Genomic DNA, 15,008 nt, shown 5'->3' with positions numbered 1-15,008 from the left:
TTGTGTGTATGTCCAATTCAGGATTTGGGCGACATTTTTTTTTTTAGATTATGAAGAATCTGTTCTTTGCAATGATTTGCCTTGATTGTTAATTTTGGTACCTCATGGGGAAATCAGTCGAGCAGCTCTTAAGATATTAATATTGTGTTCCCGTTTTTGTTAATTTAAACAATCTATTACTGAATCTTCTAGAATCGTAAACGAGCCTCAAATTATTTAACTTGCTACCCACGCAAGGACAGCGTATCTTAATTGGAGCAGTTTATTTAATTATCTCCCTTTAAATTTTCAGACTTGCACAGTCCTGTTTAGATTTGGAACAAAAACAAAACTATGCAAGGGATTTCGTATTGATTCAGTAGAAATTCAACAGTGCTATCGTGCATTTCGTTTTTAGATTACCGTTTATCCACTTTTTATGGGTTTTTTGGTAGTAGTTTATGATATTGCCTTTCTCTATATTTTCATGTTAAATGATGTTTCTTGACCTGCCTTTGTATTTTTTTCAAAAATGAACTGGCCAACCCGGCAGTATAAATTGATAAATACTTATGGAAGTTCCACTAAAAGTACTATAATGAATTTTATTTACATATTTGTTTATTGGTTTTTTATTCATTTATCTATTTAAGTCTTAAATAGATAACGAATACAAATTCAATAAACAAACATCTCAATAAAATTCATTAAAGTACTTTTAGTGGAACTCCCATATAAGGTGGGTTTATGAATTAGCAACAGTATCACCAATTTAAAACAATTTGGCCACGAAATGCACCTTGGCATTTTAATCGTATTTGTATTCAGAAACAAAAGACTATATCGACAAAATATTAATGATCCCTTCATGTTACTTTCTTCTTCTACCTTTGAGTTTGATTGCTACTAGCCAGGATTTACTATTTTTCAGCAGCTTTTTAAAAGAATTAGATAAAATGTTTTTGAGTATTTGGGGGTGTCTTTTCTTCATTTTCTTTACCTAACGATGCTGCGTTACTGCCATCTTGACATACTGACAACGGCCAATCAAGATAAGTGTAGCAGGTACACTTTGTTCAAAACATTGACCAAGAACCAATCAGGAGGGTCCTTCGTAATATCAGCTGTTTAGTGACAATGGACAATCAAGATTAGTGTAGCATGCGCAAGTTGTTCAAAACATTGAAGTCATTCAGGTCAACATTAACCAATCAACGTGCTTCCTAATATCAATTGTTTATAGTGTCCATGTCCTAGTTTAGCATGTGCGATTTGTTCAAATATTGATCATGAACCGACCAAGGGTTCATTAGTCTTAAACAAGTATCAGCTCTTTAGTGATAATTGCACATCGATAATTGGTGCAGCATGCGCAAAGTCTTCAAAAAATTGAACAAGGACCAATCAGGAGTGTCCTTTGTAATATCAGATGTTTAGCGACATCGGCCAATCAAGATTGGTTCAGTACGCGCAATTTATTCACGACACGAACCAATCAGGGGTGTCCTTTGTAATCATGTTCCATCCATGGCAAAAAAATGTCTTTGAAGCCCAGGCCGACAGTATTAATGAATCATAATGTTGAATTAATGTAATTATATTGTTTTTTTAATTATCCGTTGAATTACCGGTATGGTTAATCTTCGATGGCTGGACAAATTAAAATGCCGATAACATCCCAACTGCAGTTTTAAACGTCGGACCACATTTATGAAGGTCTCCCTTTTCCAATCTATTGAAAAAAGATAAGAAATAGCATACACAATAGTTTATGCAAAACTCCATACAGATCACGAAGATCAAATAAAGGAAAATCTGTAATGATGGTCTGACTTATTTGGATTCCGTCAGTTTATTTTCCGCTAGTTTTGCTTACACCATTGCTTATTTGTACGTTTTATAACGTTACCAGTGGAATCTATTTTTCTGTGTAAATTATTACCATATTGGCATAGACAATAGACGTGAAAGAGGTCCCTTTCTATACCCCGACATTAACCGTATAAAGCATCGTGAATCTTTTTTGTTTCTTGCAATGAGCAATGAGGGAGAAAATGAGAGCTCAAGAAGAAAGAGGATATAAAAAGGAAGAAAGAAAGAAAGAAAGAGAGAAAGAAAGAGAGATAGAGAAAGAAAGAAAGAAAGAAAGAAAGAAAGAAAAAAGAAAGAAAGGGGAGAGAGGGGTAGAGGGGGACGATAAAGGGAGAACATGGGATGTAGAAAGGGAAAGATATGGACAGTAGTCAGTGTGACTGAAACATGCTGAAATGTGAAGTCGGGAGGCATATGACAGAGGAAGAAAGCGTTTGGCATGTTTGGGCTTAATCGTCGTGATTATGATTACGTAATGCACTAGTGAACCAATGACATAAGACCAACGCCCCCTTTCCCCCAGATCGTCTATCACGTTCATTCATTTTTTGTTTGGGTTATATACAAGATATAAAGATGATAATTTCACATCATTACAGAAGACTTAATTCTACATTCGTTATCAACTTCTTCGCGTTACCACTATCCTAGAACTTACGAGACATAGTTTTGATCAAATGTTCACAAATAGCATTTTCCATCATTATTGGTACTCGGTGTTTTCGTTCCCTCTCTTCCGTTCCTCGAAATTCATCATCAAGTTACCCCCATTAAAACACCACTTACTTTATATCGGTAAAAGGGTTGATAATCTTCATCATGGATCGGACCGTTTTCAACTCTGTTCTCTTCGGTATCAATGGTCTAGGCATTGTGTTGAATGGTGCCACAGTGATCGCGATCTTAGCTGTTAAAGAATTGAGAACGACACAAAACATCTTTACCTGTAACATCGCTTTGTCTGACATGGCAGCGGCTCTCATCAGCTTGATCATAACAATCCTCAATGTATCTTTTATCGAACAGGTAAGGCCCCCTTCGTTTGTCAGATAATCTTCACAAAAAATGAGTTAACCCTTATTAAACTGGGGGGGGGTCAAATTGACCCCCCCCCCCCCCCCCGTCGACAAATTTCATCACTACGCTGTCGCGCAAAATTATTTGACCGCGCCGCTCGCTGATTTTTCACTTTTACGCATCTTTTGAGACCAAATTGCGACGCCCGGGTATACGCAGTTCCGAAATTACGCAATATTTTGTAAGTGCATGTCAGACTTGCCAAACTTGCTCCAAAATGTGATTCAGTGTACAAAGTCAATGCAAATTGTGTTATTCAACCAAAACCATAAATGTATGATTATTTTTACTGTTGTTGGTTAAATTGATTTATTTTATGTTATTTATGATTTTATGCAAAAGGTTCTCCGATGGAGTCCATTGGAAACAAAAACAATGTAAAAACAAAGGGTTGAAAAACAAAGAAATATATAAGAATTCGAAAGAAAATAAAATACATTAGATTTTAAATCTATTTTTGCAGTTTTTATAGATATTTGTTAGACATGTAATAATTGATACTCCCACAAAAAATAGCATTAGACTAGCTATAAAATTGAGTTAAACCCAACAACAATAACAAAAATAGGCCAATTTCGTTCGCCTATTTGCATGATTAATTATTAACTATACAGTTTTGTAATAGCACAGTCAATATAGGTGTAAGGGTTAATTCAAATTTAAAGTACATTATCAAGAAATGACTTCTGTGCATTATAAAATCATATGTGTACTATAATCCCATCAAATTATGGCAAACTATGGGCCACTGTTGTTCTGTCAACTCATTTTAATTCTATTTTTGAGTGAAATGTGTCTATTCCGAGTACAAACTAAGCAATTGACAGAACACCTAATTAAAGATTGAATCCTTAAAAGATTAAAGGACAATTTCATGGCCAACGATTTTAAGGAAGTCATTTACATTATATAGGCATCAATCGTGTTAGATCATTTAAACAAAGATTGGTTTATTATGTGTCTACCCTGATTGTCAAAAAAAATCCTCGATAGCCCTTAGCACTGGTCTTATTTAGGACATGATATTAATAGTGGTTTAACAATACTAAATATGACAGAAATGTTTACTTGTATGTATTCAATTGGTCAGCTCACAGATTTCGTCATTCATACAAAAAAAAAAAGAAAGTGAAGGTATACTCTATAAATTAAGAATTTTACTTTTCTGTAATAGTTTTCTGTAAATAAGGTTAAAGCATTAGAAAGGAATCGATTGAAGATAGAAATACATTATAAATATATTTCTGAGTTTCCATGAATTTTACAGGTTAGTCCATGATATAAATTTGAACCAAGGGTTCAGGATACGAACCTATGTGCAGTGAAATTGTAACCATTTATAATGATGGATGACAAAAGTCAGTATACAATATACATGTGTATACAATAGAATGAATGAAAATAATGTTAAAAAAATATACATGCAGGTCTCAATGCCAAAATATAAGAATCATGTTCTTCCATCTGCTGCAAAAGTATGATTAAATGTGTATAGACTGGCCTTTACTTTCATACGGTAAGTTCGAAAGAGTATGATGAGGAGGAGGTGCAGGGCCCTTGGAACGCTTTATACAAGGGGGGTACTGCCTGACGTACGCAACACTCCCTGAAAAATCTTCGGGCGCTTTACTTTCGAGTGATCCTCCATTGAGCGTTGTGGCCCAGTGGATTAGTCTCCGGACTTTGAAACAGAAGGTCGTGGGTTCGAATCCCAACCATGGCGTTATTTTCCAGCAAGAAATTGATCCATCATGTACTGCACTCAACCCAGGTGAGGTAAATGGGTACCTGGCAGGAATTTATTCCTTGAAACGCCAGGGTAATTATGATGCATATACTGTAGAGCGCTTAGAGACTTCTGACAAAGTAAGTATTAAGCGCTATATAAGCAAGCATAATTATTATAATTATTATAATTATTATTCACAAATTATGAATCACATAATCCTATTCCTATTAGTTTGTATGTAATAACCGGAAAACCTGTTGTCTATTGCTTTAAAGTAAAATACAGAAGTTGCAGCAGACAATTATCTATAGCTGGTACATTAATTAATGTAAATTTGTCTTTGTAAAATCATGAAATCTTAGCTGGAAATCGATAATTCTGATTATCACTAACACAGAAAGCATATTTTGGACAGTGTTTCGAAAATACCCGATATTTGATGGAATTCCGTGCTTATTTCGTAATTTCTCAGCAAACACGCATTTACTCCGAGAGCTATTTGGCACGTATATCAATGTTGGTGGTGATTTCATTGGATTCTCTTTGAAGTCATTTTGAGATCGTTACAACAACTGATATTTATCTTTAAGACACTCGATTTTTATAATAATAATAAAAAAAATTAATTGATTAAATTCATTAATTTATCAATCAATTAACCTATTAATTGATTAATTACTTAATTAATGATCGCCATCTTGATGGTTGCCATTATAAAAGTAATTCGATTTACTATAATGGCAGAGAAAACTCCTCTTTGGCTTTTGACTAACATCAGAAAGAATGAGATCAGTTAAAAAAAACGCATGTGATTTTGCATAGTATAGTGAAATGGGATCACTCGATTCTGATTGAAACCAAGATGAAAAGCCTAAGTGGTGGTCCGATTGTTGTTTCCATTGCCGGTGGAAAATAAAACTATGCCCCGGGCGTACAGATGGGGGTTGAGGGGCACGGACCCCGAAGGTTTTCACGACTGAGGGGAAAATGGAGAAAAGGAAAAAACAAAGGAAATTAATGAAACATGATATTGTTTTCTGAATATTATATCAAACTCTTCATAAGATTTTAACAGAAGATTTACCCCAACATACCATATCATGTTTGATCCCCTCCATATTCTCCCTGATTATCCCATTGGTTCATATCATATACATCATTTACATGAATATACGCAAACCTACATTTATACGTTTAAAAATGTTTTGAAATATCTGTGATTCTATTATCATTTGATGAAAAAATGTTTTCAATGCAAAATTTTGTTGAGTACTTATTTCTTTTATTTTGTGGGGGTGTCCTTAAAACAAAAACAAGCTTTTGGTTTTGCTGCAGACAATGACCGTTTCTTGTCCCAACAGTTATGATGTATGATCGGTTTCTCTATTTACTATCTTCTTTTCACATGACTTTGTATTAGATCCAATGAATCTTGATTTTGTTAGGATGGAAGATTTTGGTAATCATGGCAATCGTATCATTACCCTGATTATGATATTTTATATATATATATATTTCGACATATTTGTTCATTGTCTTCTATAAAAAAAGAGAAGAAATCAACGGTTTCGAAGCAGATCATAATTTTCTGGTTTATCTGGTAAAAATGGAGAAGAAAAACAAATTGATATATCTGTGGAAGGTGATAGAAACTAGGTGGATGGATGATCACATGGGCAAGGTCTTAAATACACTACGTAGTTATTCCGACCTTCCTCTGACCAAGATACTCCTTTTTTTGGCCTCTATTACAGGATTTATTCACATCCAAATCAGGGGTAGTACACAGTAAATCACATTCAAATCAAAGGTTACACAATTAGTCATAAATCATGAAACATATAAGTATTATTACAATAATTACAAAATATCATATCTACGTTACATAGGTTGTGCTTACACGAATCGTAGCAGGCCCTTGGGCAGTTCATCTTTTTCTTTGGTCTTTTTACTAGCAATGTTGTACATTTCGATCCGTTTTTTTTTTATTTCTTTTATAAATACATGTTTCAAAACAAAACTTCTTTTTTTCAATTCCTGATTTGTTCCTATCCAAAATAACTTTACATGTATATATTGACCAAAATGAAATAGTTACAAAGGTATTTGTTTTACTATCACTTTCAACTTTAAGTAATTGTTTGCTGTTTACTTCCACTCTTACATTGTAAACTTCTCGCAAAATAATTTTGATATATTTAAAAAAAGATTTGATTACTTCACAGTCAATAAAAGCATGTATAATATCTTATTTAACCTTGCATTTTGGACACAAATCATCTGTTGCAAAATTACATTTGAGCAGGTTACTTCTTACTGGTAAGAGATTATACAATAACTTAAGATTGAACTCTCGTAATTTATTTTCTCTAACTTGAATAAGACAATTTTTAAATATCTTTGCGCAATTTACATCGATATCAAGTTTGTTTTTCCAATGTAAACAGCATTTATTGGTGAAAGTATTTTTCGAGGGAAACAGGTTATATATAGTATTACTACTCAGATCACTGATGCATTTCAAACTTTTTTTCCAATCATTACCTTTGCAACAATAAAACCATGAGGTCGGATAGTGATGCCACTATTATCGCTCAAAGTTTTTATCCATATTGGTGGTAATTTCCACGGGTATCTTGATCGGAGTAAGGAGTAACTCTGTCCAGACATCACCTTTTGTCTTATTTCCACCGGATTTCCTCCGACCAACACTGCATCAGTCCGGGTCGTGATAAGAAAAAAATATCTTTAGAATTTTAATCCATGCATAAACATAATTTTACTCAGACTATAGGAGCCCACGTGTGATCGAAGCTTATGTTTGGGATACTTTGAATTCCTATACACTGTAAGAAAATCCTTAACAAGAAGTTCCTGCAGCAGAGTCTCGAGAACACCTGTAATCTTACCAGATCATGTAAAATTACAGGAAATTGGTATTTGGTGTATGGAACCTTACAAATTTCCGTTAATAAATACCCTTTTTCTCTTTTTAAACAGACCTGTTCTGTTAAATTGCAGAAAATTTCCTGTTTTATGAATTTACAGAATGATTTTGTTATTGCTTTCTGCAAAATCTTCTTTTTTCCGTAAAATCATTTTTTACAGTGTAGATCGCTTGAATTTCCTATCATTCTAAACACATCCATAGTCTTGTCAGACTATCATTACCTTCTTATTCATTTTCGTTTAGGCTTGATAATTAGATAAAGGATTTTTTTGTTTCTTGTTTAAATGCAGCCTGTCGTGATAACAGCTTTCCTTAGTGTGGCATATACATCTGCCATCTTAAGCACTCTTGCTGTGGCTTTTCATCGTTTCATCGTCATCAAACTTGATCCTTTCAACAATCGACGCCTCGTGACAGGGTCTCGGTGTATCATCACATGTATCGTATTCTGGTTGATGAACTCAGCCATCTTTGTTACCATCCACTACAACATACTGGAGAATAGTCTGTTGGGTTTCATCACCCCTATCGTAATACTAGGTTGTCACATCGCATCTGCCTTTTGTTACGTAGTCATTTATTTTGCCGTTGCGGCTAGTGCGCGTAGAGCTGGTATTTCGGCCCAACGTGCCAAACAGAATGCGCGCATTCTTATCACTTTCGCACTCGTGGTAGGTACGAATATCCTTTGTTGGGCTCCTGGTTGTATCTATATTATCATATTGTATACACAGCCGAGGTCATCTTGGGGAAAGGTGGGTGCTATTCTCATCCAAGTGTTACGTTGGTGGCTCTTTAGTGCGAATTCGATTGTTAATCCCATCATTTATTGGTCTCGTTTAACGGATTTCCGTAATTTTCTAAGCAAACGATGCTGCTCTAAGCCACGAAGCGGCGAGGGGCAACAGGTAAATAATGGAAATGCCGACTCTAACGAGAAAGGTTCTATAAGTAAAAGCACAGTGGCAACGGTTTCTCAGCAAGAGGCATAAAGTTTAAGAGATATCAACTTGTGTTTTCTCAATTAGCCAATGTTATCATTTCACTCCCACATTCTGAGCAAATTCTTACGAAAAAATGTATTTTTGAGATGCGAAACGATGTAGATTATTGTCACTTGATTTCGTACAATGTATTTATAATGCATATTAATACGCACAAAATATTTCAATTTCTGTATTTAAGATAATCAGATGTTGCTAATGATTAAGTCTGAATTGATATACCTCCTTCTTTTGATGAGGTACAGTCCACCGACTGGTGTATCATCGGACTAGGCCTGGTGTGGAGTATGTACAGTGCAATATTATAATATAGTGTAAATATGGAGATTTAGTGGCGAGAATGTATGTAGGTATATTATATCGTTACTATTGTGTGTGTGTTTTTGGGGAGGGAAGGGGGCTTATACCTCGTTCTCACTGTCAAGATTTGCACCATGATTCTAACGGCGAACGTAATCGTAGTGACCTTGTCAGATCGTATGAGATCTTAACAGATCAGACGTGGCAATCGTATTGATCGTAGAAACTTTGTGAATAGGTTTAAAAAAAAACTCACGATTACTTACAAAAGGCCAATCCTGGCTTTCTTAGAGGATCGCATGACAGTGAGAGCGAAGTATTGATACATATTCTTATTATCATTATTATAGTTTAATTATATGTAATAATTTATCTAAGGTTGTGTGCTTTGCCCTTGAACTGTATGCTGATGGCATGTTTTATAGTTTTTTTTTTTTTTTATCTAAGACACAATGGCCTGTATTCTGAACTATGGAGAGCTAATTGGGGCACTAATCCCTAACAGTACACATTCACTTTGTTAACTCATATGACATCCGAATCGTCCTTAATTGTTTGGAAATGATAACTGAAGTATTTCTTCATGATGAAAGCCAAATGAAACAAAATAGTAAACATAAGAAATATATAATATATATAAACATATGTTTTTTATTGTTGGCTGCTCATAATTTTAGCACAGAGTTGGACCGTTAAATCTGACATCAGAATACGGCCCAATTAGCAGATTAGTAATACTATAATTTAAAATGGTTAGGGGCGTTAGGTGGGGGCAGGGAGGCAACAATCCTTACGACTTTTCAGGTAGTATCAAAAACGGAAAATGAACACAGAATCTGGTAAAATTGGAAGAGCAAGACAAGGTAGTAAAAAAAATGAGTTCAAGTAACTATACTGCCCTTATTTTTCAAATGATAAAAATGAGCCGGTTGCCTTGCCCCCCCCTCAAATATTTTGTAATATTTAATTATGTAAACCCATACTTTACTCCTTTATACACCTGCAGAAATAAGTTGAGTCTGCTGATGGTATTCAGTATTTTTTCATGTAAAACAACAATAAAACAGCGAGAAAGTGGAATTTACCATTATCAATGTGGGTTGAAGGCATGCTAGCCTATTATCAGGTAGTTATAAAAGATTATCAATATATCTGAAGCATATTTTATTACAATAAAGAATATTTATTCTTGAATAGAAAAAGAAGGCAATTCAGAGAAAAGTGTTGTGTGTAGGTTTTAACAAAATTAGGATGTTAAAGTTATTTTTGAATGACGGAATCACAAATCCTGTGACATGTTTGATAATTTTCAAATTAGCCAAATCAATCATTTATGTGGCTAAGATATTAAAATGTTCAGAGAGCTGTGTTATTATGATTCATGATCATGTAAAAAAAAAATTTATAGAAACTGCCATGGAAGTTTTCATTTTTGACCGCATACCAGTGATGTTGAGATGTGTCGTCATGGTAGTAAGCCTCATCCTAAACCTAATATGGTAATGTTACCATAAACGCACATTCATAGTGAAACGACCCCTGATAATTCATTCAGATTTCTCTTTTTTATATGAGGGCATAAAGCAACTTGCTCATGTCATATTTTACAAAAAGTAGTCTGAAAATTTATTGAGAATGTTGCTTGTTATAGATTGTATCTCTCTTCTTGACATAAATAACCAATAACCAAAATAAATCAAAAAGTGAATCCTCCTTCCATTTTAAAAATCCCGAATCCGTCCCGAATGTGGTCAAGACTCGTATTGGTTATTTTCTTATTTGCTTATTTTGCTAAAGTTTGGTAATGATCTTTGATAATAAATTGGTATGATTCACTGCATTTAAGCTCATCACCGTGTGATACATATCCACTCAGTCATGTAACGAATAAGATATGAAGTTTGTGTGTAAACAAGAGGTGCGTGCGTTGTAAGCCTGAGATGTCTGCGCTAAAGAAGCCTGAAACTTTGAGCTTACGTCACAATTCTGATGCGTGATCTGTGTCTTATCGGCTCGATGTGTGTGTCTACGTCATATGTGCCTGCTTCATATGCCTGCGTGCATTTGTCATGTGTGTCTACGATGCTGTGTTATGATGTTTGTCTGCGTCATACTTCTGGTGTGCCTGCGTCATGAGCAAAATGTGATTATACGTAGAAAACTGGTGTGTGTCTGTGTCATAAATATGGCGTATGTACCAGCGGCGTACCCAGGATTTTCCAAAACGGGGGCAGTGTTTTGGGAGGATATTTTGTCCGCGAAAAAATTTACAAGCAAAAATATTTTTTTTTAATGTTAAAGTTCAAAAGAGGGGGCACAATCTGTTTTCATTGCATTTTAAAATTACAAATTATTAATTTTGCTTCTCAAGGGGGGGGGGGGGTACGTCCCCTGGATCAGCTGTGACAACCCATCAGGGGGGGCAGGGTACGTCCCCTGCATCAGTTGTGACTCGTCAGTGGGGGCAGTCTGCCCCCCCCCCTGTACGCTAGTCGTATGTACATTTCATAACGATGTGTGTCTACTGCAACGACTGATGTTTGCTGGCGACATACTCCGTATCTGCCTAAACCACCTGTTTTCGACATAAATCCGATGTAAGGATGTAGCATAAACCTGAGCAGGTCTATGTCTTGTCAAAACGATGTCACTATCAAGGCTGTGTGTCGGCGACATTCGTCCGAAGTGACTGCGTCATGAGCCAAATGTGTGCCTATATATATACTCGTTAATCCTGACGTTTGTCTGCATGATATATCCGATGTGAGTTAAGTTTGTACGACTTTTTCTGGAAAGTCCTATTTTTCCATGTGTTTCCATAGTAACGGTGCATCACACCAAATCGAATTCTAGAAAAAAAAAATGTCGGAACTGACTTGTCGGACGACAAAATAATGTTGCTGAAATGCCCCCTTGAGGGCCTGTGTCATAGGTTATGGTGATTATCTCTACTTCATATGTCAGTAAGTACTACAAGTATATGAGAGTGTTTTACGAAAGGCATTGTGAGATATCTGACATAGTTATTTCATCTGAAAGTCAACAAAAAGACAACACACTTACTTACAACTAATGACGTGTAACGGGCTTCGAGAAATATCAGGGCAATTTTTTCCCCTGAACTGCTGCTGCTGAATCCATTGGGAAGCATTTCACGCTGAAAACATTGTTTAAAAACAACTCATTACACGTTGATTTATTTCTGCGTTTTCATCAACACACTTTGGATTACACAATACCATGAACTCTTCTTTTCAGTCCATGATTTTTTATCACTAAAATGTTCGTATTAGTGCAAAATACTCAATACAAAATTCATACGAATAAAAGCAATTTATTGTTGAAGGTGAGGATAAAAATGAGTTTTAATGATGTTTGAATTTTATTCTTGGTGAATTCAACAAAATAATTTATTCAAATCTCGTGTTTTCAAAATTGTAGATGATGAAACCGCCCCCGACACCATTATTCTACGTTGTACGAACATTAATACCGGTGTGTCCTGCTTTATTTTTCCCCTAAAAGTGCATAAAGCACTTTTTTTTACAAGATATCGCTAAAATAATTACAAGAATATACACTTCGAATTTTATAGGGCATTTGAAAACGCATCAGTAAGCTTAAGCCCATGCAATGTTGCAACATGGATCATCACGGATCTCAGTCCGTGGTGATCCGGGGTGGCAAATTGATATTTTTCTACCATTGCCGGAGTGAATACGGATTTAGCTGGGTATTTACACAGAAATGGACGGAAAAGTGCAGGTTTGTACAAGGATAGACCAGGTAACACTAGGAAGTCTGCTTGATAAGCTACCGGGAATCAACACGGATGTTACTGGGTCCTTACACGGATCTTCAAGGTGGCTGAATTACGGTATCTATACAGGGACATATCTAGATTATTGGCCAAATTTGAAGTTCTGTCACTTTGCAGCATCTGAAGCATACACATACACTGACTATTCTTCATGTACGCAAACAATAGAAAGTTTTCGACCCCGGATAAGCAGCCGGCACTAACAAGGATCTCCCGATTTTTTACAAAGAGCTTCCCGGATGAATCCGGTAGCTACACGGATATTCATGGTGGCTACAAGGATGAACACGGATGATTATCCGTCCGACTACTCCGGGATGGAAAATTGAATATGTTCAATTTTTCTCCCGGATATTCCGGTACATCAAGGATGGCGTCGGATGAGTAGCCGGTGTGCACATGGTAATCCCGGACTGTACACGGATGACCCCAGATCGGCAATCGGGGATGATCCTTGTTGCATCCGAGAAAGTGTAAACGTGGTAAAAAGGGCCTGGTAGATCCAACTATTGAGCGCTTGATCTTTTGTAGGAACATCGGAGGTATAAAGAAGCCTAGTCCAAAATATTATTTTTTATAAACATTTTATTAGACCTATAATCATGATAATGATGAATAACAAAATGGGTAACAGTCTAAAAATCAAAGCGCTAATAATGCAAAATTGACAAAGCATCATAAATAGGAATTTTTGATAAAGAATATTGATGAGAAATATTCAATTTCTGCTAACAAATGATTCAAATAAGTAAGAAACATCATCTGTATGCCTATGTATTTTTATTGATATTTTATTGTAGCACTGATTTATAATTGTTTGATTTTAGTTCACCTTCCAAGGTAACAGTCGTAGATGTCGAATCTTATTTTAAGAAAGATCATGGCATCAGAGAGTAGGCAACGTTGAATTATGTTTCTTATCGACGAGCATCTAAATTATGAAATGACATTCTAGGACACCTTTACCGACACTTGAAATAATTATTTTCATTAGCTCAATTTACGGAGAGTTAACCGACAGTAAATTATCTTGAACAAAATTTACCTGTTTATTATATTTATTTTTATTATATTTAGTGCAATTTCACCCATTAATGAAATTACGCTATTTGATTGAGCACATAATTATCTAAATGTTCATCGTCATGGTTGCGCTATACCGACGGAACTATTGAATGGATGGTCAAATGGAAGCAATTTGCAAAATAATTTGATCACGGCTAATGGCAACCATTTCTTCATATTATTTCAATATTACAACTACTTGAGTCGGAACGTTTGTATAATCACTTTCAATAAAGGAATAAATCCGTGTTGTTAATTCCGAACGTTTTGAAATGATTAAAAAGATTAGCAGGAGTCATTGAAAATGAATCATAATAAACTTGTTTTTGTTTTTAATGCTCAGTTCATATCCCATTACATCATGTTGCATATTTAGTCTGCAGGCACAATCTCTTATTCAAACTTTGATCAACAAATGGGTCTCCAAGCAAATACTAGCACATATAAGACTTGCTGTTTCAAGTAACCTTCAGTACACAAGGCATTAAAGGCTGCACATTCAGACTCAAGTAAAGGGATTGTACCGCAGACTATGACATATTTGCTATGGCAACGTCTAAAAATAGAAATCATGTTAATTTTGGTCACTAACTGTAACAGGGGCCTTGGAACGGAAGTGGATTGACCCCCCCCCCCCCCACCAACCCACACACACACGCACGCATTATTTTCGGAAGCCATACAAGTACGGTGAACAAGACTGGAGCGCCTCTGGCAGTCTCACCTGCATCACGCGATTCAATATTGCAGCAGTGCTGACTTTCAAAACTACTATAAAAAATATTCACAAACACACCATTCATATAATGATACAATACTGTTTATTGACAATAAATGACATTTGACATTGATCAAGCGACCTATTGTCAGGGATGCTTGGTTACCCTTATGTCCAAGTTTCATGAATCAGCTTCATATACTTTTAAAGTTATGATGGTAATTCAACAGATACCCCCAACTTGGCCAAAGGTCATTGACCCTAAATGACACTCGGAGCGTTGTGGCCCAGTGGATTAGTATTCGGACTTTGAAACAGAGGGTCGTGGGTTCGAAGCCCAGCCATGGCGTAATTTCCTTCAGCAAGAAACTGATCCACAATGTGCTGCACTCAACCCAGGTGAGGTAAATGGGTACCGGTAGGAAGTTATTCGTTAAAAAGCTGTGTGCGCTATGAACACCTAGCTTTGCGGTAATATAGGAGCGCCTTGAGCT

The 15,008-nt window shown here is 35.7% G+C and overlaps 1 protein-coding gene across 1 annotated transcript; it reads left to right on the top strand.

Moving 5' to 3' along the window:
- The first annotated feature begins 2,416 nt into the window (after window positions 1–2,416).
- Window positions 2,417–9,200, top strand: LOC121424596 (adenosine receptor A2b-like). Its single transcript, XM_041620346.1, has 2 exons — window positions 2,417–2,877; window positions 7,898–9,200. Exons 1-2 carry the CDS (start codon window positions 2,671–2,673, stop codon window positions 8,597–8,599), a joined length of 909 nt encoding a protein of 302 aa, XP_041476280.1. The 5' UTR covers window positions 2,417–2,670; the 3' UTR covers window positions 8,600–9,200.
- The last annotated feature ends 5,808 nt before the right edge of the window (window positions 9,201–15,008 follow it).

This window comes from Lytechinus variegatus, chromosome 11, assembly GCF_018143015.1.
Source record: "Lytechinus variegatus isolate NC3 chromosome 11, Lvar_3.0, whole genome shotgun sequence".
NCBI classification, from domain to species: Eukaryota; Metazoa; Echinodermata; class Echinoidea; order Temnopleuroida; family Toxopneustidae; genus Lytechinus; species Lytechinus variegatus.
This window is presented reverse-complemented; position numbering and strand designations above follow the sequence as displayed.

Excerpts from the sequence above, each read along its gene's own strand:
- LOC121424596 (XM_041620346.1), top strand. The coding sequence starts at position 2,671 with ATGGATCGGACCGTTTTCAACTCTGTTCTCTTCGGTATCAATGGTCTA. Across the intron at positions 2,878-7,897 it reads ATGTATCTTTTATCGAACAG|CCTGTCGTGATAACAGCTTT; the intron begins GTAAGGCCCCCT and ends GTTTAAATGCAG.